Source organism: Euprymna scolopes, chromosome 10 (genome assembly GCF_053919585.1).
Source record: "Euprymna scolopes isolate OS-2025 chromosome 10, ASM5391958v1, whole genome shotgun sequence".
Classification (NCBI taxonomy): Eukaryota; Metazoa; Mollusca; class Cephalopoda; order Sepiida; family Sepiolidae; genus Euprymna; species Euprymna scolopes.
The window spans coordinates 116,566,955-116,594,454 of record NC_136491.1 but is presented as its reverse complement, the minus strand read 5'-3'; the positions used below and the strand labels follow the sequence as shown (position 1 = coordinate 116,594,454).

Below are 27,500 nucleotides of genomic sequence, written 5' to 3'. Positions count from 1 at the left end.
GGAATAATAATAACTCGGGGTTTCCCACAATAATGATAAAAAACGCCTGAACACTTTAGTATCCGTTCTACATGCACATTTATCTCGCAGTAAACAGATTCAGAAAACACGTCCCCAATGAAGCTAGGTTGAACAGAGCTGACAGGGAAAAGATAAGGAAATTCCAATGTCATATGTACGGCATGCAATGAAACTGGAATCTTAGGAAGATTATAATTATATAAGCAACTGGACTCATGAAAAATATTTCTTTTTAGATTGGAGTTCAGTCGAGCACTTGCATGAAAATAAAGATAAGCAGAGATCGGCTTCTGTGAGAAAGAGGGTGCATGAAAGAGAAAACGGCATAGATACTAGGTTTGAAGCGAATTTGAACTTTATCAAGGCTGAATAGGGCGCGTTGAACAGGTCCTGCCCTAATGTGGCAACAGTACTCTGTGTTACCTGTTACGTCATACATGTGTTTCGTTAAATATCGGAAGGTCACCAAGCAATTAATCTGAGAGGTATTTTTCTTCTGGAAGAACGGTTACAGAGGTATATATACATACATATATATATATATATATATATATATATATATATATATATATATATATATACTATAATAATTATAATATGTATGCATGAGTGGGTGCATTGTATAAGTTTGTATGCATATTCATATATATACAACACAATCACGTTGAGTCACCGGTTCTCACGAGATCACCCACAGTCTTCATTAAGACATGCATCTAGGAGACGGAAACTGATGTAAAAACCTGTGGTTTACTGAATGCTCTGTCCTATGGAGTAATCTGCATCGACAAAGGTTACTAGTAATACCAAAAAGGGTGATTGGTTCTACACAAAGCATTCACCACTATAACCATATCATCTGTGTGCATTTCCGAGCAACTTAGTTGTTGTGGCGGAAGCTCATATGTCAAAATGGAGAGCAGAAGTAATCCATCATGTATAATCATATACATATGAATCTATATGCACACACACACACGCACACACACACACGCACACACACACACACACACACACACACACACACACATATATATATATATATATATATATATATACACACACCTGACAAACGGGTGCTTAAAGTAACAAGAGCAGACTAAATTTTAGAGGCTCAATAAATATTCATTTTTTCTTAGCGAAATTGAAAACATACATACGTACATACATACATACATATAGAGAGAAAATCATACGAATGTATCTTGATATATGTATATATATATATATATATATATATATATATATATATATATATATGCACATCCATAATTATATATATGTAACACACACACAAACTGACACACAGACACACACAAACACACAGACACACAGACAAACACCCACAACTACACACCACACACACACACACACACCCACACACACACACATATATATATGTGTGTGTATATCACTATATATATAGTGATATTATCTAAGAGAAGGAAAATTGATATAAAATCTGGGGTTTACTGTTTGCTCTGCCATGTCGCTACTATTTCTCTGACTGGGATTAACAATTTTACGAAAAACTAGGTTAATTCTATACAAATCATGTGTGTGCATATCCGAAACATTTGTTGTAGCGAATCTCATACGTCATTATATAATATTATATATATCTATCTATCTATCTATCTATCTATATATATATATATATATATATGTGTGCGCGAGTGTGTGTATGTGTGTGTGTGTGCGTGTGTATATAATCACCAAAAAGCAACCTGTCGCTGTATTACAGCTTTTCAAGAAGGCCAGGCAAGTAAGTACTTCAAGTAAACAATATTTGGTTAAATTCCAGTGACCAAATCTTTATGCATTTTTATAGCGAAATTGAAAATCATTCAGTACAACTTGTTCATTTGGTGAATTCAAAAACAAACGAGAATAAATTACTAATTTCAAAGACGGTTTTTGATGTATGATACTCATCAGAAGTTAATATATCACTCTAGAGTTAATATCTCTGGCAAAAATACATGAATAAATTAGACATGCATTTTACAGAGATTCATGCAAGGAATCAAGGATTTTGTCAATAATCAGCCGGCCATCTTGTATTTATAATACCGAGTTATGAAAAGTATATATACTTTTATGACATATCTATCTATCTATCTATCTATCTATCTATCTATCTATCTATATATATATATATATATATATATGTGTGTGTGTGTGTGTGTGTGTGTGTGTGTTTGTGTGTATATGTGTTTGTGTGTTTGTTTACCTATCACTGTTTCGTGTTTTATATACATATAAAATATGTTGCGCATATAGCCTTTTTTATGAAAATCGTTCTCGACGAAGCATGAAGCCACCCGATGTAAGGACCTAATAATACTAATTCAATGCTTATAATGAGAACTAGAAAATAGATTTCAAGACATGAAATATCAATTCTTCCCACTTTGTTTGGAATTTGAGGAGAAAAAACGACAAAATAAGAGAAGTTAGAGTTACAAAACGGCCGAAAGTAAACCTATGATGCATTTTCTTGTACATATATATATATATATATATATATATATATATATACATATATATATATATGTGTGTGTGTGTGTGTGTGCGTGTGCGTGTGTGTGTGTATTCTTTTCGGCATTTAATTCAACAATGCTTAATATAAGATTATAGCATAACATTAATCTAAATATAAGCAATTTTAAGTGTACACACACGCACATACACGCATCTATAATATATATATATATATATATATATATATATATATATATATATATATATATATATTTAACCCAGCGACATCGAAATCTGATGTAAAATCTTGACCGATATATCGAGTATATTTCTTGGGTAATTACCTCGCTCATTTGATATTGTTTTTTTATTTTTGTATTTTTTTCTAGTGTAATTATAATGGCCGCCGCCCTCGCCGCTCTCGCCGCTCTCGCCGCCTTTCCCAGCGAACAGTGGCATTGCTAACAGGAACATTCGAAACTGCGATTATCAACGCTGCCTAAGTTTACAAGTGCTGCAAATCGTAGAAGTCACCATTTCTTAGCACTCAAATTTTCCGTCGTCCTAGTAATGACAATAGCGACACATTTTAGCACGTGTTGTAAGTGCGTCATTTTCCAAGTCTCAATGATACAATAGAGACGCAGGTGAATAGCATTTCAACAATAATACTTGACTCTTTGTTAAATCAAAAGGACGGGCGACTCGAAGTCCGCGGCAAACGGTGTTAGTTAATAGATTCGCATTGATATTAAAATGATTAGTTAACTAAACCGGTTTTCCTTTTTGAATTCAACATTTATCCGTCAACAGTTTACATGAAATCCGCGTATATTCTGTTCGTCATAGTTTTTTTTTTAATATGTTTTACTAATACAAAATATCAAAAAATATTATCCAAAAAATATTCTCTCTTTGTAAAATAAATAAATTTTATTCTATTTTTCTAAAAAAAAAACAAAAACAAAAGCAATAATTAATAAAATGTCTTTTTTCTAGAAAAACACTTTTAAAAAACATATTATAATCTATTTCATACAAAAAAATAACAAGTAGTACAGTTTTGTGTACAAAACTTGTATAATTTCCTTTTATGTCAATTTGATTACTTATGTTTGACTAAATCAGGAAGTCCCGATTAGTAAGCCGAACATTTTTATATCAATGCGATATTTTTAATCTAACATCGTTTGCTGCGCTCTTCGAGTCGCCTGTTTTTCTGATCTACCGTAATAATATTTATATCATTAATCATCATCAAGTAGTGTCCTGCCTGGTACAGCTATTGACAGATATGTCTCTTCATCTCTTGCTCTCTCTCTCTCTCTCTTTCTCTCTCTCTCTCTATCTATCTCTCTTGAGGCATTTATGAATTCATTGTTGCTCATCATTTTTGATATTACTCACATATTCAGACTATCAACGTATGTTCCTCGCTGTCGTCCTCTGCTTCTTCTACCCACGATCTTTCCCGTCAAACTAATCTCTTCTGTTTCGCTTTTCTGTAGACATGCCCCAATGCTCCATGAATCTCATTTTCGTTTTTTATACTGTTCTTATTAGAGGTTATTCTGCGTTTGTCATTTCTAATACCTCCTGGTTTGTTTTCTTTTCTATTCAGGATATCTTCAAAAATTCTCCCCAGGAACCAAGTTTCAGTTCCTCGTGCTGTTGGGGATTGTCCAGCACTCATAACCGTATAATAGAACAGACCATACATACGTCCGGAATATTCTGAATTTGGTTTCTATTTTAATGGCCATGATTGATGACAATCTCTTGAAGGTAACTTTGGCTGCGGCTATGCGACTTTGTATTTCAGTAGTGAATCTTCCATCAAATGTGATCCAGTATCCCAGATATTTGCATTTATCAACTTTTTTAAGTGGTAGATCACGACATTGTAGCTTGCATGTTGGAGCTTGAGTGTTCTTGGATACTGTCATTGTTACCGTTTTTGAGATATTTAAAGCAAGTGCTTTACTTGCACTTGCTTTGATCACGGTATCCAGCATGTGTTGGAGAGTCTATTCGGATTATGCTATTAAAACAGTGCCGTTAATGTTGTGTCCACCCAACCTTATTTTTGTATGTCCTCAATGTCTCGCTATAGAATTTGAATAAATCTGGCGACAAAACACACACCTGGTGTGCTCCGCTTCTTCTTAATGTTTTCTCACTGTGCTCTTCATCTATTCTAACTGTCACCTTTTGTCTCCAATAGAGGTTGCTCAGAATTCTAAGGTCTTTCCCATCAATATCTTGTTTATTTAGCATTTTGAATAGGTCTTCATGTCTTACTTTATCAAAGGTTTTTAAGAAATCGATAAAACACAGGTAGAGGTCTTTCTGCATCTCGGTACATCTTTCTGCCACTATTGTCATTGTGAATATTACATTTGTTGTTCTCTTGTCTACGACAAATCCAAATTGCACTTCAGATCGTATATTTACATATCATACATATGTGAACATATAAACATTTATAAAACTTATTTAACAGGAAAAACTAACAGAAACTTCACTTTTGAAGGTCTGCAAAATAAGGCTATCTAGATTGCAACAAAAATAAAAAATGGCGTCGATCTAGAAATATTTTCCTTACACTGACTGAAAACAGAAAACACTACGTGTAACATCAAGACAAATCCTAGACTTTGCAATATTTATTTGCATAAGCTAAAAAAAAGGTAGGCACGAGACACTTAAAAAAATGTGGGGGGGAAATAGATGTCGTTGATTATCCTTAGTCACATTAATTAAACATATTCCTACCCCATTTTCTGTTATAATCATCAATACCACAATACCACATTTATGCCAGTGGGCTGTTCTTTAAAAAATTACCAAATTGTTAAAACAGTTTTACTTTTCCTGAATATATATATATATATATATATATATATATATATATATATATATATATATATATATATATATATATATATATATATCGATTACTGTTGGAACGATTAATTGAAATCGGAATTGGGAATCGGAAAATCGGAACTTCTTGTGGTATCCGATTCGGAAAATAATGTGTTTTTATTCTGCTACCAGAACCGATTTTTTTAATGATCTATTTTTTTATTTTATTAAAATTCAATTTTCTATCGATGATACTAATGATAAAACGATAAATATTTATTGCTACTAATAACTATTATAAACTACAAGATCTGTATAAACTATAAGATATATACATAACTCCCACAGGCGTATTTTTACGTTTGTGAAAATCTATGCACATATTACATGTTTTTACGGTCAGCTTAAAATCAAAAACAAAACATGAACTGTCTGACGAAATATATAAAGATTTTAGAACAATTGACATCATATTTTGTAATGGTATCAAATCGGTAATTTATAAAAATCGTGAAAAAAAATGGAATCGTCCCATTACTGATACCTTTATACAATATATTTTTTGAGAGAATTGTAAGTGTGAAAAAAAACAAAGAGCAAAAAATTTGTTAAGTAAGACATTCTCAAACTTTTCCACATACTTGACCGCTAAGTGTCTTCCGGTTTGTTTTACACCGAAAACAAGCAAACCAATCACTAAATCCAGAGCAGATATAAATGGGAGAGAATAAACTACACTTTGTTCCTAGGTAAAAGTCCAAGAAAGTCGCGTCCAGTGTTCATTTATTTCTGACCCCCCCACCATCAAACAGACATTGTGTCGAATTCAGTGAACGTGAGAAGTTATTTATCTTACTACAACTGCGGGATGGTGCAACAAGCTTCACAAAGAGTCATTTGAAACGCCAGCGCACTAGGGAATACGCACTCTGGCCCTAAAAAAAAAGTTCTGAGCATTTCCGTTGGCATTTCCTAATACGAGGCTCTAAGGCGGAGAGCAATGAACTAACCCTTTCCCAAAAGGAGAAGGCAAAGCCTGGAATGGTAGTCTTCCTAGAACGGCACACAACCAGAGACATATCTCAGTAATCAGAGTCGAAGCCATCTCATCAATATTCCATATTCTGTTGGATTTCGTGCCAATACCAAGGGAAACCCCACGTCTAATGGTTAAAAAGAATGCAGGAAAATATAATATTGAAACTAAAACTAAATTAAATAGCATCATTATTGCACGATACCATTATGGTGCTGTCTAAAGTATTAGTTTTCTTTATATGAATACAAAATGTGCATCATATGTGATGATTACAGTCAAACTTAAAATCCAAGTAGGGTGTACTTTCTAATTGTCACCTTAAAGCCTCTAAAATCACATATTGAAGCACGAATTTATAACCTCCTCTTTAGAATTTTAGACACTTCGAAAAGCCAACGCACTAGGATTAACGCACTGTGGCATATAAAAATGCCAAAGAGCTCCGTCGCCGGTGCCCGCCAAGATCGCATCAGAGAATAAACAATAAACTAACACTTCATCAAAGAGAAAATAACGCGTTGATTTCCTGAACAAAAAATAAATAAATAAATAAAATAAACAAAAAAAACATACCTCAGGTCAACAGTGAAAGGTTAGAAGAAACAACGACGCCCCCACTATCCGAATAATTGTCGAGTACATGTTCTCGAATTGATATGAACACATCGAAGCAAGCTTTACCGGAATAATTTATCTGTGGCTGCAATTTCCCCAAGCGTTCATTGTTCGCCGTCGTCTACCTTTTTCATCTTCAAGGCTTTCTTTGCGATAATGAAATATCTGAAACCACCTTCATACTATACAATCACTTGCTTGAGACACTTCATCTCATGCTACCGTGAGGTTGGCGGCTGTTTCGAAGCATTATACCTGAGTTCGAACTTTGGCAAGAAAATAGTATATGACTTTTGCTTTTTTGTGTGTTTAACTTGGCTATTAATGGCTCGTTTATACAGCGTGGAACCATAAAATTGTCGCCCTAGAAATTACAACATGATTCCATTTCCGTTCGATAAAAACCGGTTTTCTTTTTTTTTTTTTTGTTTTGTTGTTTTTGTTTCAGACCATCTACTAGTTGGTCAGTTGTGTACAAATCCCAAGAACGATAAGAACCTTCTATCATGTTGAAAGTGACACAATGTTTAACAAGCGAGATCGGAGATGCGCCGCTGTTCAACTCACGCTCACAACCGATCCAAGTTATGACAACAGGAATATTGTCACAACTCTAAAATTACAAATTAGGACTGTTCAACGCTTGAAGACACAGTTCAACGAAGTTTCCGGACACAGTTATCGTCTTTGGTGTGCTTTCAAGTGAGGGCCACATCATTCAACCTTACGTCAGCTTGAAAGTCCACAGCAAAGTATATCTGGAAGTGCTGAAGAGTGTGGTGATCACATGGTGCAATCAGGTGACCGCTGGCAGACCCTCGGTGTGGCAGCAAGACTTGGTGCCAGCCCACAAGTTCAAAGAGACCCAGAACTGGCTTCAGAAGGAGTGCTACCACTTTGTACCCTCTTTCACTTCCCCCACCGCCCCGACCTGAACCTGCTGACCTCATTCGTTTGGTCACACGGCGAGAACATCACAAACATGACTTCTCACGACACCAAAGCCAGCCTGATCGCCGCCATTCGCCGAGCTCCCGCCGGCGCTTATGGAATAGGCATGCTCCCAGTCCCGGACCAGTAACGATGCGGCGATTGTGACTGAAGGCGGACACATTAAATAGAGGTCAGCTCTTCTATATAATCAAGTTACTTGAATTCATGTTTTCTACTAAAAGTTCTCAAATAAAGCTGCAGTGTTGTTTTCTTTTTAGGGCGACAAATTCATCGTTCCACCTTGTATATACACACTACAAAAGTTTTGTGAAGCTTCATAGCATACACATTGGATGACGTCACAACGGGATGGCGTCAGAAAGTTGTGTCGACAACAACATGGAATATATTTGTAGTGTCGGAACTGATGAAGTAACAGGATGACACTAATTAAGAGACCAGAGAAACCATGTGACCTTTTCAATAATACGCATCAGTTTTGCATAAAACACTGAAGAAAAACTAGCAAGCTAAATATACGTTTTTGTTAAATTAGTTTCAACATCGCGCCGTAGTTTCTTAACAGCATTAAAGTAACACAACTGGTTTTTAGTACTTCGACTGCACACACTATGGGTGTAAAGAGAGAGAGAGAGGGGGGAGAGGGAGAGAGGGAGAAAAAAAGAAAGTAGAAGGCGCCAGTACCAATCTTGTATGCCATTCGAATGGAAGATTAACCTTGAATGTAAGAATGACGACATATTTTTATCGTTAACGGCTTTTGCTTAATGCACTCAATACTGCAGTCTGTTAGTTACCTAAGTGTGACTTGGTGACTGATACCAGGAGACCAGAAATGAAAATACTAGTGCTACAGTGAAGACTGTCCGGCGTGGCTCGGTCGTAAGATACGCTTAAATATGGTATTTTATTGCAAGTAGACTACTTATTTATTATAGGGATGATTCTCTAATCGAGTATTATATTGAACCTAATATACAATAATGAGAGCAAAACTTATAATATATATATATATATATTAATTAATGATTATTACGTGCATAAAAGTAAGTCATCTATATACATGATTGTTTCAGAGTTTATTCCTAATCAGTATAGCTTGACTTTATTGAGAAGGATCGAACCTACAACGGCTCGATAAGTAGTTTAGTGTTTTACCACGGGACTATCGGACCCTTGCCAATTTTATGCACGATTTTTATCGTTTAAAAATGTAAGATTGTTGAATTGTTATTTATTTTTTATTAGCGATTAATTTCTTTCTTTTTTTCCAAAAAAATCAATTTTATATATATGTATATATATATATATATATATATATATATATATATATATATGTGTGTGTGTATGTGTGTGTTTGTGTGTGTATGTATGTATATATATATATATATATATATATATATATATATATAGTCATCCACATACAGTACTGTTTCGCTGTTTCAGAGCTCATTAGTGCGACTATATATATATATATATATATATATATATATATATATATATATATATATATATGACTTGGGTTTTATCAGCTAAATTTTAAATCAATATATGCAATTTTCTGCCCTCAATCCTTAGCTTCTGAGCCACACCGATACTCATATATCTATACTTCTATAAATTTGTTTGTGTGTGAGTGTGTGTGTGTGTGGGTGTGCGTGTCTGTTGATATGCATATTAAAGACCTTTTTTCCCATTTATTTAAGGAAACAAAAAACAACTTTGTTATATATGGGTCGTGTAATTGCGTTCATCTGCAAAAGATCTAGCTAATTTCCATATTCTTTCAAACATTCATTTTAATTAATTCTCTAAAAGTGTTTTCGGTTTTCTCATGGGATGATCATCTTTAGTTAACTATTACATGTAATTATTTTCATGCAGTTATTCTACATGATTTATACTTGCATAATATTTTCGTAAAAAGGTTATAGTTTACACAAACCTCTTTCTATATATGTTCATGTACGCGTATATATATAATAGTTTCTTCCCTTGAATTGCTATTTTTTAGAATTCATTCCCTGTTTCCTGCTTTCCTGATTGTACTAATGCGCAGAAGTTTAAATGTAATGTAATCAGATATCTCGCTATACAACTCCTCACATAGTCCGCTGTAGACATGATCTTAGGTTCCAAATGACACTGTGCCTTGGTTGGGGCTTATAAGAGTAATAAATAAAATCCCTAACTCATGACAAGAATTACGAAAATGACAGGAATTGCTTTGTAAAACCAGATAACACAAACCAGACAATATGTAGAATCAATGCAAGTGTTTCTTTTCTTAGACAGTTATTCATTTCAGAAATGTACAACATAATCTGGTTGACACACCGGCTCTCACCAGATAACCGAAGTTAAGTAACGGTGAGCAAGGCTAATACCAGATGAGTGACCATTTGGAAATACTAGGCGCTGTATAGGGCGGTGGAACAGCACTGCTGTCAAAGGAAAAGTAAGACGCTCTCTTCTCTCTGCTAGTCTGTATGAGACCCCTGTGTAAGGTCCAGTACGCACATCAATCCCCTGATCAAGGTAATGCGAGGTTATCAAACGCAGGTGACTGATGTAACACGGAAGCAATCAAGAATAATTCTGTTGATGGTTTTGTATCTCACTGTGCTGAGCAAAATACCCTATTGGATACAACAGTCAAGCTAATCGCCCAGTATGCGCACTGCTCGGACAGAAAGAAACTGCAAACTATTGTTTGTATCACTGTAAAGAAAGCTGTTGCAGTAAGTCAAGCGTTTTCGAGAAATAACGTGAATGGGGTTGTGAATAATGAGTAATAATGAATTCATGAATGTCTCGAGGAAAAGAGATAGATGGAGAGTCATTGCCGTCAATGCCTGTACCAGGAAAGGCATCACTTGACATTATCACAGTATTTACAGAAAAATGATAGGTTCGTTGTGAACTTGATTGAAATAATCTTTAATAAAAATAATAAAACCAAATAAAAACCATACGAAAACAATACACCATAAAAAAAGCAATGGCTTCGTTATAAAACGCCGCGAAAAAGTGTAGGTTCAACGTAAACAAGATAAAAGAAAATCAAACCTCCTGGCTAAAAAAAAAATGTACAATATAGAAAAAAAAATGGATCCTAAAGACAACAATATGAGACGTTCATAATAACAGCATAGAGAAAAAGGGTGATATGCCGTAAAAAAATCAAACGAAATGAAACACCACATGAAACTAAAGCAGTATATTAAGAACTTGAAGCATATAACAAAGCTTAGCAAAATGAGATGTTCTATAGTCAAACGATATGACGTAAAAATGCTACAAAACATTCACTGACGTAAACAACACCGGATATTAAAAACCGGAAGCAAGCAGTAGATATAAAGCATCGGAACCCTAACATCAGTTGCTTAATAGGATAGCATTCGGTATTAAATTGATTGCAAATTATGGAAACAATGTGACAGAACAAACAAACAAACATCTTATATACAAAAAGAAAAAACAAAAAACAATACATAATAATGAGAAATTAGGTATTTGCAATACATTCCAAATAACAGAATTCGGCCATTTCGCATTTTAGACAAAAAAAAGAAAAAAGAAAAAAATGGTCCCAAAACAAATATTTAACAAATAAATGTTACAAAGGGCACGATAAAGTTACTCTTCAATATACCTGGTTAAATATGTTTCCTGTGTATTTAACTTGTTTTCAAGCGTTTATTTGTTTTTAAACAAAAGTAGTGTCGAGTATGAAGCTAGAACAAGCAAAAATAGCTAACATGAGACGGTCATCTGGAGAGTCACGATAATCAATCGCAACTCGAAAATTATACAGAATACTAGTAGAACATCACATTTTCGCACGATTGATGACATTTATAGGGTGGGTTCTTCCAATATCTTATAAACATTTTCGATTTTTGATAGATTATCGAGACTCCCCAGATGACTGTTTAATTTCAGCGATATTTTTACTTATTTTAACGTAAGACTCAACATAACTCTTGCTTAAATGTAAATAAACGCTTTAAAATAAGTTAAAGCACAAGACAGTTATCTAGATAGATAGAACAGTAATTTATCTTGCCTTTGATAGCATTTGATGCGTGATATATTTGTTTTTCGATTACTTATTTTTTCTTTCTAGCAAAATGCCCGAACTCGTTATTAAATGAGTCAAATGCGTTGGTATTACTTAGGGTAATAAAACCAGACTAAACACCTTGTGTCTATACCATGCGTGTTATTAAAAGTGTCTAAGACATAGCAACATTTAGCAATATTCGTTTTTATACTATTCAAAATATTTTGATATGAGGTAAAAAATTATTCACACTTGAAAGTATCCACTATTCATTCATGCGTGGATAATTGTTGACATATCTGGGAAGGTGCATCCATCACTAGCTTCCCCGTTTTATAGACACTTCGTATTGGCCCTGTTGGTTAGATTTCTTTGAGCAATGTTTGCACATTTAATTCGTGTATTTCTGGTGCTAAGATAATTTAAATAAAACAAATATTAGCTAGAAATAATTCCTCATGTAATAATTTTCGTAAAACTTGCGGAGAACGTTCTGTTTTACGGTTGTTTTAAAAATGGAACGGAACTTTTAATTTCTTTCCGTTTTACTCTTTTCTTTTGAAAATTATCTTTCGGAATAGCCCCCTCCCGTTGAAAATGACTTTCGGAATAGACCTTCCACCTCCCCAAGTAAAGAACAGCTTTTCGAATAGACCCCTAACCTCCCCATGTTAAGAACGGCTTTCCGAATAGGCACTCCCAACCTGGAAAAGTTGATATGTCGAGTGTAAACAGTGAGATGGACGTTCGGCGCTTGCGCATATTTACGGAAGAAAGATAGAAACGGAACGAAATTTAAATTCCAGTTCCATTTTTACAACAACCGTAAAACTTCTTCACAAGTTTTACCATAATTTTTAACACAAAAAATAAACATTTTTAATATTTACTATGATTTGTTTCTCGCAATCAACATAATACCATATTTAGTGACATTACCGCTGCAACACCATCGCTGCAATGTTGCATCCTTATACTTTAATGAAATGTGATCTGATGAACCCATTGCACTTACACAACCCTCGACATATATATCCGTTTAGCAACAAAATCACACCTCTTCGCTGTACAGGTCTCTAGATGCCATACAGCCTTTTACTCTAATAGCTAGAATTTAGAATTTCCTCCTTGTTCTTTGCTATATTGCTAGAAGTTTAAATGTAATGTGAACAGACATCTTGCTCATCTCCTTACATAGTCCTCCTATAGACATGGCCCCTAATTGTAACTTCTTACGTCTAAGTAGCAATATGCCTTGTTTGTGAGTGGGGGTAACGGGACTAACATGAATAAATAAAACGTGTATGCAATTCAGGATATAAAAAAACCGGAAGTATAAATGGCGCCGATAGTGGTCATAAAATACAAAACAAAACAAATCAAGCAGAATAAAAAATTAAAAAAAAAAAAGCCATGAAGCATGTCAATATTGGTCAGAATGATAAAAGCTGCTAATATACGGCCCCAAAAGTAATGAAATGCAGTAAAATCGAACTAGCTAAATAAAATCTTATATATCAACAATACAAGACATTAATACCCTTAGCCATATCTATCAAAATGGCTGTATTCTATTAAAAAGATAAAACACGTTAATACGAAGTAAATTAAAAAAACAAAAAACAACTCCAAAATTAAACTATACTTACTACGGCTACAATCACTACTGCTACCACAACGAATGCTACTACTACTAACATAAAAATTAACTTATAGTATGATACGAATAACAAAAGAAGAACGTTATATATATATATATATATATATATATATATATATATATATATATATATATACACACACATGATTTATATCGAAGTATCGAAAACTCCCCCATCCTGTACAAAAAGGAGCTTTGATTACTTGAGGGAATGTAAACATAAGCTCTCCGAGCAGGTGTATGCGTGCACGTGTGTGGAAATTGATCTATAACACTATGCATTTGTTTACACTGGAAGGTATCGTTCGAACATGGCCGCACACACGAACATTCGAAAATGCATACACATATGTATACATAGTACACTATTACTTAAATGGTCGCGAGCACTCTGGTTAATATTTTTAACAATTATTCATATATTTACCCCCCCATATATATATATATATATATATATATATATATATATGTGTGTGTGTGTATGTGTGTGTATGTGTGTGTGTCTCTGTGTGTGTCTGTGTGTGTGCACGGCATAATCACGTTGACACACCGGTTAGATCATCGAAGTTAGGCAATGTTGAGCCTTGTGAATACTAAAATGGGTAACCATTTGGCAATTCTAGGTGCGGTATATACTCTCCGCTTATCTCGGCATTGTTCGCAGTCAGTCTGTGGCCTCTACATGTTACTGGACCCAAGCGGAGCCGATCCAGTTGAGGAGTGGTCAGAGATTGCGCAATCCTTGCCTCACAATTACACGGGCAGCTACCCTTTAAAGGGTTCGATTGTCTCTTGAGACTGAACGGAGGCATCGCATATATGTGTACTTACACACGCACACACACACATAAATAAATAAATAAATATATATATATATATATATATATATATATATATATATATATATTATGCATATACAATACTAGACGTTTTAGATCGATGACATAGAATGAGTGCTATTAACGGTTGAATATCATTACATTTCTGCTCATTGTTGAATAAAATATTGATCCCTGTCCAGACTCCAGAGGTCACTTAAATTCATAGTATTAGTTAACAGTGGTACAATGGTTAAGGACACAGACTAACGACCTGGTTGACCCAAGTTCTAATCCAGCCCGTTTCACAAAAATTACATTCACTTAAGATGTAAGTATCCGATATCTTTCTAGAAAGAATTTCAAAACAGAAAAATATCAGGAAATCCAATGCTAAAAATAGAATCTTCGGATTCATACGATATGGTATTATGCCGACCGTATTACTGACAAAAGGAAAGGATATGGAAGAGACGGTACAATTGTGAAAAAAATAAAAAAAAAATACAAATAAGCAAAAACAAAAAAAAATCTGCAAAACGTAGTCGTGATTCATATTGTCAGTAATGTGACCTTCGCTTACCATTAAATTCTCGTTAGTCCAGTAGTGAAAGAACTATGTATCACACTGTGACGATTCTATGTTTCATCCTAGTTCATTTTTTTTTTTACGGTAAACATTAACACCGGTATACGGTAAAAATCGACGTTTCTTCAATCTCTTGCCACAAACACAAACACAAACACACACACACACACACACGCATATATATATATATATATATATATATATATATATATATATATATATATATATATATATATATAAATGATAGATAATCTCGTCAATTCCGACAAATAAGATCGGTCACAACAATTAAGTTCTTTGGAAAATTCACACAGGTGATTAGGTTATAGTGATGAAGTGTTAAAGTGTTTGTGTAGAACTATTTCCACTTTTTGTACAACTGCTAATCTCAGTCGGTGCAGTGTCTACCACAAGACAGGGCGGACACTAGACCTTAGGTTTTTGCATCAGAGGTGTTTTCCTTCTCCTAGATACATGTCTTAACGAAGACTGAGGGTGCATCTAGTGGATTAAACGTGCCCCCAGAGTCAACCGTACACATTTCTACCTCTCATTGCATTACATATAGCCTTAACTTTTTTAAATGGACAAACAACATGTACTAGTCATGATCATCGTTGCTTAAGTTTGGTTATCTGATATATTATAATCCACACCGTTTCTTTATATCGCAACTCTTTATTGGAGCTAGACAAGCTAGTAATTAAAACGGAGATGGAAATCCGACTGTTTTATTTTGCTAAAAGTCAAACTGGTCAGCAACTCCGCTGTCGGTAAAAGTTATGAAGTAAGAAAACCTAATTATTATAATTAAATATTATTAGCAACCGTGTGTGCTCTATTCTTTGTCGAAGAACTACGCATTATACCCAATCCAAATTTCCTATTACACAAGAATGTTCAATTCAAGCTATGCGTATATGCACCATCCTTACATCCAATGTGTATATGCATCATACTTGCACAACTAAACATGTATTCTGCATATATATATATAATAAACTTGTATTCTGCAAATAATATAAAATAATAAACATGTATTCTGCATATATATATAATAAACATGTATTCTGCACATATATATATATACATATATATATATATATTTGTGCGCGTGTGTGCATACATGCATACATACATACATATATGTACATATATACAGTTGTATATAATGCACACACACACACACACACACACACACATATATATATATATATATATGTATATATATATATATGTGTGTATATATATATTATTTCAGGGCTGCACATAGTATGTTATAAGAAGATATAATATTTCATCTATCGATGTTCAGTATTGATTCGTGCTCACTACATGAGTAGAGCTAGATAGAAAATTATAAAAATATGTGACCACAAGGATAAAACGGGAATAATTCTGTGTAGCTTAATTGACATATATTTTTATTCCTTGTTATACATATATACATATATATGTGAGTGTGTGTGTGTGCGTTTGAGTGTGTGTGTGTGTGTGTGTGTGTGCGTGTGCGTTTGAGTGTGTGTGTGTGTGTGTTTGAGAGTGTGTGTGGAGTTGAGTGTGTGTGCGTGTGTGTTTTTATTTATGTAGGTTGTAGGCTAAGGAGTAAACAATCAAACTATGTGCGATTCGTGTTGGCGAACAAAAACTAGATAACATCTGCTCGTCTTGTCATTGTGGCCAGTCGTACTACCTAAACTTTTTCTTGCCACTCCATTTTCTACTCATGCGACGCTTTTCCAATAGTTGTAGTTATAGAATCCGCAACCGGTGCTTCACAAACGACTTTTTGTGCGGGTCTTATTGCAGGCATTATCCATTTTCTAACGAGGCTGCGAGGAGCCACTTTTAAGTTGTATGAAAATAAACATTGACGTGAAGCTCGCCACAAATACATATATTTACATGCAACTACTGAGCTCCAGTTATGCATTGAGTACTGTTGAAATGAACTTTGAATTAAATATGTAAATGGGTTTTAGTGTGTATCAGCACACATGGACTAGAAAATATTCCGTGTGTACGGGTTCAACGCACGTGCAACGTCATAGTCAACAGTGCAAACACGTGTATGGGATGGCAAGTAAAAAACAAGGCATACACGAATCTATACTACGTTCCAACCCCGAACATAACCATCATATCCTCATTTAATAGGACAAGGTTTCTCAAAGTGGGTCCTACAGAGCCCTGAGGCTACATTAGTGAGGCCGAGGAACTCCATAAGCCTTTTCTTAAAGAGGAACAAAATGCTTTACATGGACAAATTAAATAACTGCAGACATTATTATTGATCTTTTTTTTTTTACTAGAAAGATATATCACACACGTGGTTGCTCCCTCTGGCTTAAGTCTTAAGTCAAGGAGCCCCAAATTCATTAGTTAGTGTTAAAATTTGAAATTAAGTTTTTTTCATATTTTTTTTTTTTTTTTTTTTTTTAATTTATCGTGTTAGTGGTCCGCGAAAAAATCTTTCCCTTCTCGGGGGCTCCATTGTGTTCTGAAGTTTGGGAAACTCTGTAATAGGAAACTTGTCCAGGCAAATCGTAGGTATCCCTTAAAAGCAGCATTTATCCGAGCCAAAAAAAAAAAAAAAAAAATTCGTCCATATGAATATACGTATAACACTTATAGTTCAAATAATCAACTTCGTTAACTCTTTATCTGCATAAAAGTCCATCTTTACACCTTGAGATACAATGGATACCTCTTGCAAGAGATTATGTTAGGGAGCTTCTTATCGCTAAACAACGGTTGTAATAATACAGGATGCTGTTTCGGAATTTTCCTACTCTAATGCTAGTTGCGCAACTAAGGCTTGAGAATATTGCCTACTATATTATTTAATCCATATCTGCCGGAATATATTTCCGTAGAATATTTTTGTTTGATAAGAATCTACCGAGATTTCAATCATCATATATAAGAAGCGTAAAGAGGTCGCTATGTGGGCCGACGTATATATATATATATATATATATATATATATATATATATATATATATATATATATATATATATGACAAGAAGCGTAAATAGGTCGCTATGTAGGTCGAAGTATATATATTTATATATATATATATATGTGTGTGTGTGTGTGTGTGTGTGTGTGTGTGTGTGTGTGTGTTAGGACGATTAATCAGAATGAGAAATAGTAAAAATCGAAACTTTTGGTTGTATCGTAATCGTAAAAATGTGTATCGATGCTCCGATACCCAAAACAATTCCTTTATTTACCTTTTTCCTTTTATATATAATGTTTAAGACAACATTGCCCGTTGGTGGTATTAATAACGAAATAATAAAATATTTATTGATTTTAAACTACAAGTAAAACTAATTAAATCACATAAATGTATAGATCACCAGCTCCGTAAATATGTTTTTACGTTTGAGAAATTATACGTACATTGAAGAGGAGTTTGTACGCGAATCGGGAAATATTAACAACTTTATAATAAACATATTTAGATATTTACAAAAAAAAAAAAAAAAAAAAAAACGACATCGGATTCGGTAATTGTATCTGAATCGTGAATTTAGAACGGAATCGGTAATTGCATTGGAATCGACAAAAATATTGGAATCGTCCCATTACTTATATATATATATATATATATATATATATATATATATATATATATATATATATATATATATATAGTTGTTTAGATTTTTGTCCTAAGCATGTGGGAAATTACGTTTATACATAGATGGAGATAGTAATCTCTGTATAAATACAAAAATATGTCAAATAAATGTATAGTTGTATTTGTTGTTAAGCAAAGCACCATCATATAAAGCAGGATTCGCAAAATTGAGTATTCAATGGAAATGAACATATCTACACCTGCTATATATATACATATATATATGTGTGTGTGTGTGTGTGTGTGTGTGTGTGTGTGTGTGTGTGTGCCCGAAGGTCTAATTGACTTAGAGCACTATTCTATATCACGATATCTATTCTTTCTCTCTCTCTCTCTCTCTCTATATATATATATATATATATATATATATATATATATATATACACACACACACACACACATATATATATATATATATATATATATATATATATATATATATGTGTGTGTGTGTGCGCGCGTGCGCACGCGCGTGCGCACGCGCGTGTGTGTGACACTTTGATTATAAACAAACAAATATCGGCATAAAGATAAATAAGTTTGAAACGCTCTAGCACGTATGTAAACATTGTTGCCCTTCCAAAAGAACGGAATGATATAGTCGTATTACGTTTCAAAAATAAGAGTAAATACATGTATTTTCCACGAAAATGCGACGGGAATGTTTTTGAAAGAAAATGTGTACGAACCGGCTTACCATCTATGATCGTAAAAACAACCTTCAACTGTAAACAACCAACGCTAAAATGAATGTGACAAGATCGTGATTATTAAGGTGAACCACTTACCTGTAACCAGGGGAAAACATCAACAACGTGGAAACTCTCAATACTGTCCACAATGTCCTGTATGATAGTTAATTGTTTTAGAAAATTGTCATCCACTTTGTCGAAACGCCTGTTAAGAGTCCGAAGACAGAGTACGTTTGCGACAACCCGGGCAACGTTCAAGAACGGGTCGAAAGCAACGCCGCTTTGGGCGAATACTTCCATATCATCCATTAAGGATCGGGTTTCCATCCCTACAACATACTCCAAACGCGCCCGACTTTCCCGGTTCGGCGAGGCGAGGAAAGCGTGCACCTGTCGCCGGTAGTACTTCAATTCGGGTCCAATGTCGCTCATAGCAATGTCATGCCCATCACCGAGCATTGTTTTGACGGTCTGTCGACGCCGGGGCCGGCCCGCGAACGTCTTGCTCTGTTTCAGGATGCATTCGCGAGCAGCGTCCATGGAGCTGATAACGAGAACATTGTCGCCCCCCATACGTAGCCACATCAGGTCCCCGTAGTGTTCGGCTAGGGATGTTAAGGCGGTGTGCAGGGGCTTCCACAGCACGTGGAACAGGTTGCCGATGAGGGGCCAACTCCTCGGACCCGGCGGTCGACGCAGCGGACCTTTGCGTCCCGCCGGGTAGGCCAGGTGCGATAGATCGTGATGGGCGAGATATTTCACTACAACGAGCAGTAGCAGGCCAATTGTTAAGTAACAGGTTACCATCCAGTCATCCATCATTTGACGTTTTACATCAACATCACAGATATAGAAGAAGGAGGAGGAGGAGGAGGAGAAGGACGGGCAGGGTGGCAAGGGGGAAGAGGTAGAAGGCGGTGGTGTGGGGAGGAGATCAACAACGTGGAGGAAGCGGAGGGTTATGGCTGGTAGGGAAAGGAGTGGAAAAAAAAGAAGAAAAAAAAACAACGAGGGATGGGGTGAAATGGCGGGTTGCGGGGGTCGCCGTATAGAAGGCCAGATCTTAGTGTTGTGTCTTCATCCGCCCAGATCGTAGATATATATACATATCTATATACATACAAACATATATATATATATATATATATATATATATATATATATATATATATATATATGTATGTATGTATGTATGTATGTATGTATGTATTAGATAAATAAGCAGTTCAACAGCGGAGAATATTTACGATTGTTGCGATAGTGTAAAATGAAATGGTCCCGCATTCAATACTATTATTATTACAATTGTTATTATTGTTATTATCATTATTATTACAATTATTATTATTGCTGTTGTTGTTATAGTATTATTGTTAATAGTAGTACTACAACTACTTTCTGTGTTTCATGTTGTTTAACGTGTTGTTGTAGTAGTTATTACTTTGTTTTCGCTCTCTTTGCGGTTGTAGCAGCACGACTCGTACCGGGTGGTTGGCAGTCAGACTAGTTGTGACGGCGATCCCTTACCACGTGTGTACGCCGCAAGGCGATGTAAACAAAGCGTACAAACACCGTGTGATGGAGACAAAATATCCAGAGAAAAACGCGTGCAAGGATGAACTCATGGCAATAATAACAACAATAGCATCAGCATCACTAGTCATCATTGCTACCAACAACGGCAATAATAATAATAATAATAATAATAATAATAATAATAATAATAACAACAACAACAAAGCGATAACTGATAATGACGCGTGTTAAAATACTAGTAATAATAACCTATTTGAAATATAGTGCAATAGACGTTAATTTAAATATTAGCACATGGTTACTTAATAATTATTAGTAACGCGTGCAATTTAGATAAAAAAAAAAACTAAATGAATAGCAATCACAAACACTTTCTCTAACCCTATCTGTGTGTGTATATATATATATATATATATATATGCATATATATATATATATATATATATATATATATATATATATATATATGTATATGAGTATGTGTGTGTGTTACCTATCTATCTACTTACCTATCTATCTACCGATCTATCTATGAAACAAACTAACTATATATATATATATATATATATATATATATATATATATATATATATAGACAGAGAGAGAGAGAGAGAGAGAGAGAGAGAGAGAGAGAGAGCTGAGAGAGAGAGAGAGAGAAATGTGTGTGAATGTGTTATCTATCTATTTATCTATCTGCAAAGGAAAGAGAAAGGCGTAGTAAGATATGGTTGTAAGTTTCCAGCGAAAAGGATCTTTTAACTGTTTTTCAAACGACTCTTCCCGAATTAAATTGTATACTCCGTTCGTGTGTAAAATGTCTAGTATAAATTACGATTAGACATTAATCTTCACCTCAGCGTTTCCGTGTTTCACTTTGATGTTATAATCGCCGAATACAAATTTCCGATTGAACGTATTCCACATGCAGTATTATATATATATATATATATATATATATATATATATATATATGTATATATATATATATATATATATATATATGTATGTGTGTGTGTGTGTATTTATATATCCTCGTATATATACATGTGCTTATTCAGGTAAACACGTGCGCGCGTGTGTGTGTGTGTGTGTGTGTGTGTGTGTGTTTGTGTTCTTCTCTGTTATTGTATATTCGAACACGTGTGGGATGAGCTCAGAAACGGTATCGCCATAAGTAATTCAAAGATATATATATATATATATGTGTGTGTGTGTGTGTGTGTGTGTGTTTGTGTGTATATATATGTATATATATATGTATATATATATATATATATAATGATATATATATATTATGTATATATATACATTTATATATTATATTATATCATAAATACATGTCTGTATGCATTTATATATGTGTATGTACATATGTGTGTGTATATTTATACATGTATTTGTAAGATATCTTATAAAGTTGTATTCTCCTTGTCCACTAACTTGAGCAGTTAAATAGTTTAAAGCCAAAACTGGCTTTTCCATAAAAAGGTATAGTTTTTATAGTTGCCAAACTCCCAAACTCATTCGGTAGTCACTATAGAATGGCAAAACTTTCATTCTGTCTCTGCCATCGTTTCTTTCTGTGTATATATATACATACAAATACACATATACACACGTACATACCATGTATGCGTGTGTATATGTGTGTGTGAAGGCATTTTTTTAGTGACGGATATGTGTGTTAGCGTAGGTTTATTTCATCCATATACATCAGTAAATCTATCTATGAATGTTTTTTTATTATTATGTTTTTTCTTTGTTGTTTTGTTTTGCAAGTGCGAGCAGGGGGTGAGGTCTAACCGGTGGCTGTGTTATTTTTTTTTCTCCCTCTTTCTTCACCCCCTAATTTCTCTTTCCTTTTTTCTTTAATATTTTATTTCTTTTTAAAGTGTTTCATATTTTCACAGATCAGAAATTAAGACAAATAGTTTATTTTTTAACAATCGAAAACCCAAGGAAAATTATTTATATTGAAAAACAAAAACAAAAACAAAAAATCAATTGTTGCAAATATTTTTCTTTAATCTAGAAAACCAATTTTTTTTTTACAAATATTTATATGTATCTTTCGTCTCATCTATAATAATAATCTATTTGAAATCGGTTATACACTTTTCTTAAGAAAATTCTACTTTTTTATGTATATGTAGGTATTTGATAATTATTATAGTAATATAGGTATTTAATAATTATTATAGTAAATATTAAGTAGGTATTTAATAATTATTATCGTAAATAATTATAGGTATATATATATATATATATATATATATATATATATATATATATATATATATATATATAGATATATAATCTTTTATGTATTTCTTTTATTTACTATTTATTCAATTTCACAATTGTAGAAATTACATTTATAAAAAAAATCATTACGCATTGATTATGACGATAAAAATTTAGATAAAATTAGTTTTGAATGTTTTCACTTGGAAAACAAAATTGTTCTAATCACTTTAATCGAAATTTGGGAATATCACTTTTCGTACTTTGTAATTAAAACACATTAAACATTTTATTTTGGCATTTCCAAACAAAACTCTGAAAAAAACTTTGAAGTTGTCAAAGGTAAAATTGTCAGCAGTCAAAGGTACGGGAGAGGCAACATACATAAATTGCCACCCCCTCCCCCCCTTTTTTTTACCTTGAATGATATGAACATTCAAAGCTATGCAATGTCGCACATCCAAATTCTCCGCTAATATCGATCTTGAAAAACAAACAAACAAACAAACAAACAAGCAAACTATTCAATATGTGCAATCAATAAAAGTTGTTAGTTTCGCTATTTAGTATGTACGAGTTCAATTTATCGATGATCGATTTATCGATCCTAACGCTTTTTAAAAGTTACTTTCTCTGGTGTCCATCACAGCTACACTTTTGAAAGTTTAAATCTGTTTGAGGAATATTTTTTCTACCATCCTGCCATTATTGAGCACCTTTATTTGTTTGGGTTCTTCAATTTTTTTTTTCGCACCTTAACAGCTTCTTTCTCTCCCTCGCCCTCTCTCTATCTATCTGTATTTATCTACCCTCTGCATATAATATTTCTATCTATCTATCTATCTATCTATCTATCTATCTATCTATCTATCTATACGCTCGTCTCTATCTATCTATCTATCTATCTACATGAATCGAGCTCTCTACTAGTCTATCACTATCTACATGTCTATTTATCTATATATCTAGCTTTTTATCTATCTGTCTATTTATATCTATATGTCTCTATCAGTCTCTATCTATCTATCTATATCTCTTTATCTGTCTCTATCTATTTACTTATCTATTGATCTCTATATCTACCTCTCTATCGATCAATTTATCTACCTCTCTATGTCTATTTATCTATATCTGTGTTCATCTACCTATCTATTTATATATGTATGTATGTATGTATGTATGTATGTATGTATCTACCTCTATCTATCTATATGTATGTAATGTGTGTATGTAGTATGTGTGTGTATGAATGTATGTATGTATGTATGTATCTATCTATCTATCTATCTATCTAATAATAGTCAAATATTCTTAACATTTAACTATAAATCTCGTGTCGGTTTAAGAGAATCTTTCTAACTTTTTTCTATAGACATGCTCTTTAATTTCCAATAAACTAAAGCTTTATTTTACTTGCAAACACTTTAATTCTAATTATTTTTAATTACGAAGAAACTTTCAAGATTAAATAAAGTTTTCAATATTTTTAGTAATTCTACTTTTTTAAATCTGTATCAACTTTGACATGAATTGAATTTTCGCTATGTTTTTGCAATTTGATTTTATTCATTCTATAAATAATTCGATCTCTATTTTATAAAAAATTTGACGATAAAAAAATTTTTAAGCTTGAGTATACGTTTCTGTTTTTTTTTTTTTAATTGAATGTTTTATTTTATTTTATAGAAACTGGAAAGCTTAAATATAATTTCTATTATTTTTAATAAAATTTCGTAATTTTTAATAATTAATTATGTTAAGAAGCTCGACTATATAGTAAAATGGGAAACAATTTAATAAAACAGTTTATTTCAAATAGATTAAATAAACGAACAAATATCCTCAATAATAATAATAATAATAATAATAATAATAATAATAATAATAATAATAATAATAATAATACCACAAGTTATTTCATAGATTAAGGTGTTTTCTTTCTCTAATTAAACGGTTTGATTAGAGCATTACAGACGCTTTTAATTCCCTTTTTTTTTTAGCTGATGGTGTTTTTTCCACTTCTTTTACTTTCTTTTCTATTTTCACTTTCCAAATGTTGGTTTAACTTATTTCCAACTTTAAGCACCCTTTAACAAGTGCGCGTTTGTGTAGACGAAATGAAGCACACACACACACACATCTACACACGTGCTCGCACAAATACATATATTTACACATTCATTTATATAAACATTTTTTTATATATAAATATACGTCCGTATCTATATCTTTCTCAATTACGTACTTTGTTCAGCTTTCCTCTGGTAACGCTGGAACTTTCTAAACATATGTACATATATATATATACATGTATATATATATGTATATACATATACATGTATTCACATACATACACACATATATAAACCAAAAAGTAAATTTATGTTGGTCTGGTGATGTATGTGTGTGTGTTTGCATATGTTAAATATAGGTAGTGTATATGTGTGAATATATGTGTGTGTTTGTTGTTTTGGGACGCAGAAATTAGAGCGTGAATATATATGTGTATATATATGTGTGTGTATATAAATATATATATATGTATATATATACAAACACACACACATACACACACACACACACACACACACACACACATATATATATATATATATATATATATATATATATATATATATATGTATATAAATATTAGATATCTAGTACAGGTTCTGGTCAGGACGCACCGTTTCTCATAAGAGGATATGTTTAAGCCAAAAGGCGGGCTAGGTTCTTTTCACGTTCGTACCGTTGATAACGCCACCCTTGCCCGCATAGTAAGCGTCTGTTCGTCGGTGTGTTGGACCAGCCAATAAATAAATACGAGTTGCTGTTTTTTGTCGAAAAAGAATTGTTCGAATAATTGTTTCCTCTCATCCACCATGTTGAAGTGAATTCGTTTGCTACCCGGAAAGAAAGAAATAAGAAAATACAGAAGAATCGAATGAGATTATTATTTTTTTCCTCTAAGAAAAAAAAAATAGAAAAAAGAAAAAGAAGGGGAAACCGGCAAAAAAATGGCAGGATTTTTTTTCTTTTTAAATTTTATGTGTGTGTGTGTGTGTGTGTGTGTGTGTGTGTGTGTGTGTGTGTGTGCGAACGCACGAGCGTGTGTTTTTTTTATGTCCTTTTTATTTGGGGGGCTGCTTGTTATTTTCGCAAATCGCAAAGGTTATTATTTCTTCTTTTTTCTTAATTTCTTTCTATCCTTTAGTCGTTTTTTTTGCGATAATTCTTTTTTTTCTTACCTCTCTTTTAAATGTAAATATAAATATAAATATATATATACATTTATATTTATATACATATATATGTGTGTGTATGTATATATATGTATGTATGTACGTATATAAATATATGAATATATATATATATTTATATATATGTGTGTATATGTGTGCGTGTATTTCACTCTATCTCTACCTCGCTCTTTGAAACTCTCGTTAATTCCGAATCGCTTCGTCCTCCTCACTCTCCCTTCTGCTCTCCCTTTTTCCCGCTTCTAGGTCCGATTGTATCCTAGCCGGGTATTGGCGGTTTATCCTACTCCTCACCGCTTGATTGGGTCAGTATAATCCACTCTCTATTCCGTCGGTCCTCTGCGTAAGGAAGCGTTTAATTGAGTAGAGGAAAAAAAGCGCGTACACCTTCTTCGTTCGTCGCACTGGCAAAATATCATGGAAAGATATTTTACTAATATCACGGACCCAAACTAACCAAAAAAAAACAAAACAAAAACAAAAAAAACAAAAAAAACAAAAACAAAAACAAAGAAAACAAAAACAAAAACAAAAACAAAAAAAAAAGAGAAAAAACGTACTGGTCTCGTATGCGGTATTATACGGTGATAAATACGACTATGTAGGCCACACTGCTGTGTGCCATCTATTTCTAAATACTCTTTTCTCTCTCTCTCTCTCTCTCTCTCTCTCTCTCTCTCTCTCTCTGCTATCTCTTTCCTCTTCCTCTATTTCCCCACAAACGTTCTTATTTTATCTTGTCTTGTTAATTTACTTCCACTTTTAGAACGCGTACTACGACAAACGTTAATTTAATTATACTAAAAACGTACACAACCAAACAATCTCCTCTCTCTTGCATTGTTTTGTTTTCTCTCTCTATCTCTTATATTAGTTATGATCTCTCTCTCTCTCTCTTTCTCTCTCTTTCACTGTTTATATTTCTTAATTGTTGCATGTCATTAGAACCTCTTTCCCTCCGATTACTTCCACTCTATTGTCTCTGTCTCTCCCCTCTCTCG

The 27,500-nt window shown here is 33.4% G+C and overlaps 1 protein-coding gene across 1 annotated transcript in view; it reads right to left on the bottom strand.

Moving 5' to 3' along the window:
* The window catches only part of LOC145286234 (steroid 17-alpha-hydroxylase/17,20 lyase-like), a 176,262-nt gene extending 155,692 nt beyond the window's left edge, over nt 1-20,570 (bottom strand). The window contains exon 1 of the mRNA XM_080135054.1: nt 19,556-20,570. Within this exon, the coding sequence (XP_079991180.1) occupies nt 19,556-20,281 (726 nt within the window). The 5' untranslated portion in view covers nt 20,282-20,570. The remainder of the gene's footprint in view (nt 1-19,555) is intronic.
* Between the last annotated feature and the right edge of the window lie 6,930 nt (nt 20,571-27,500).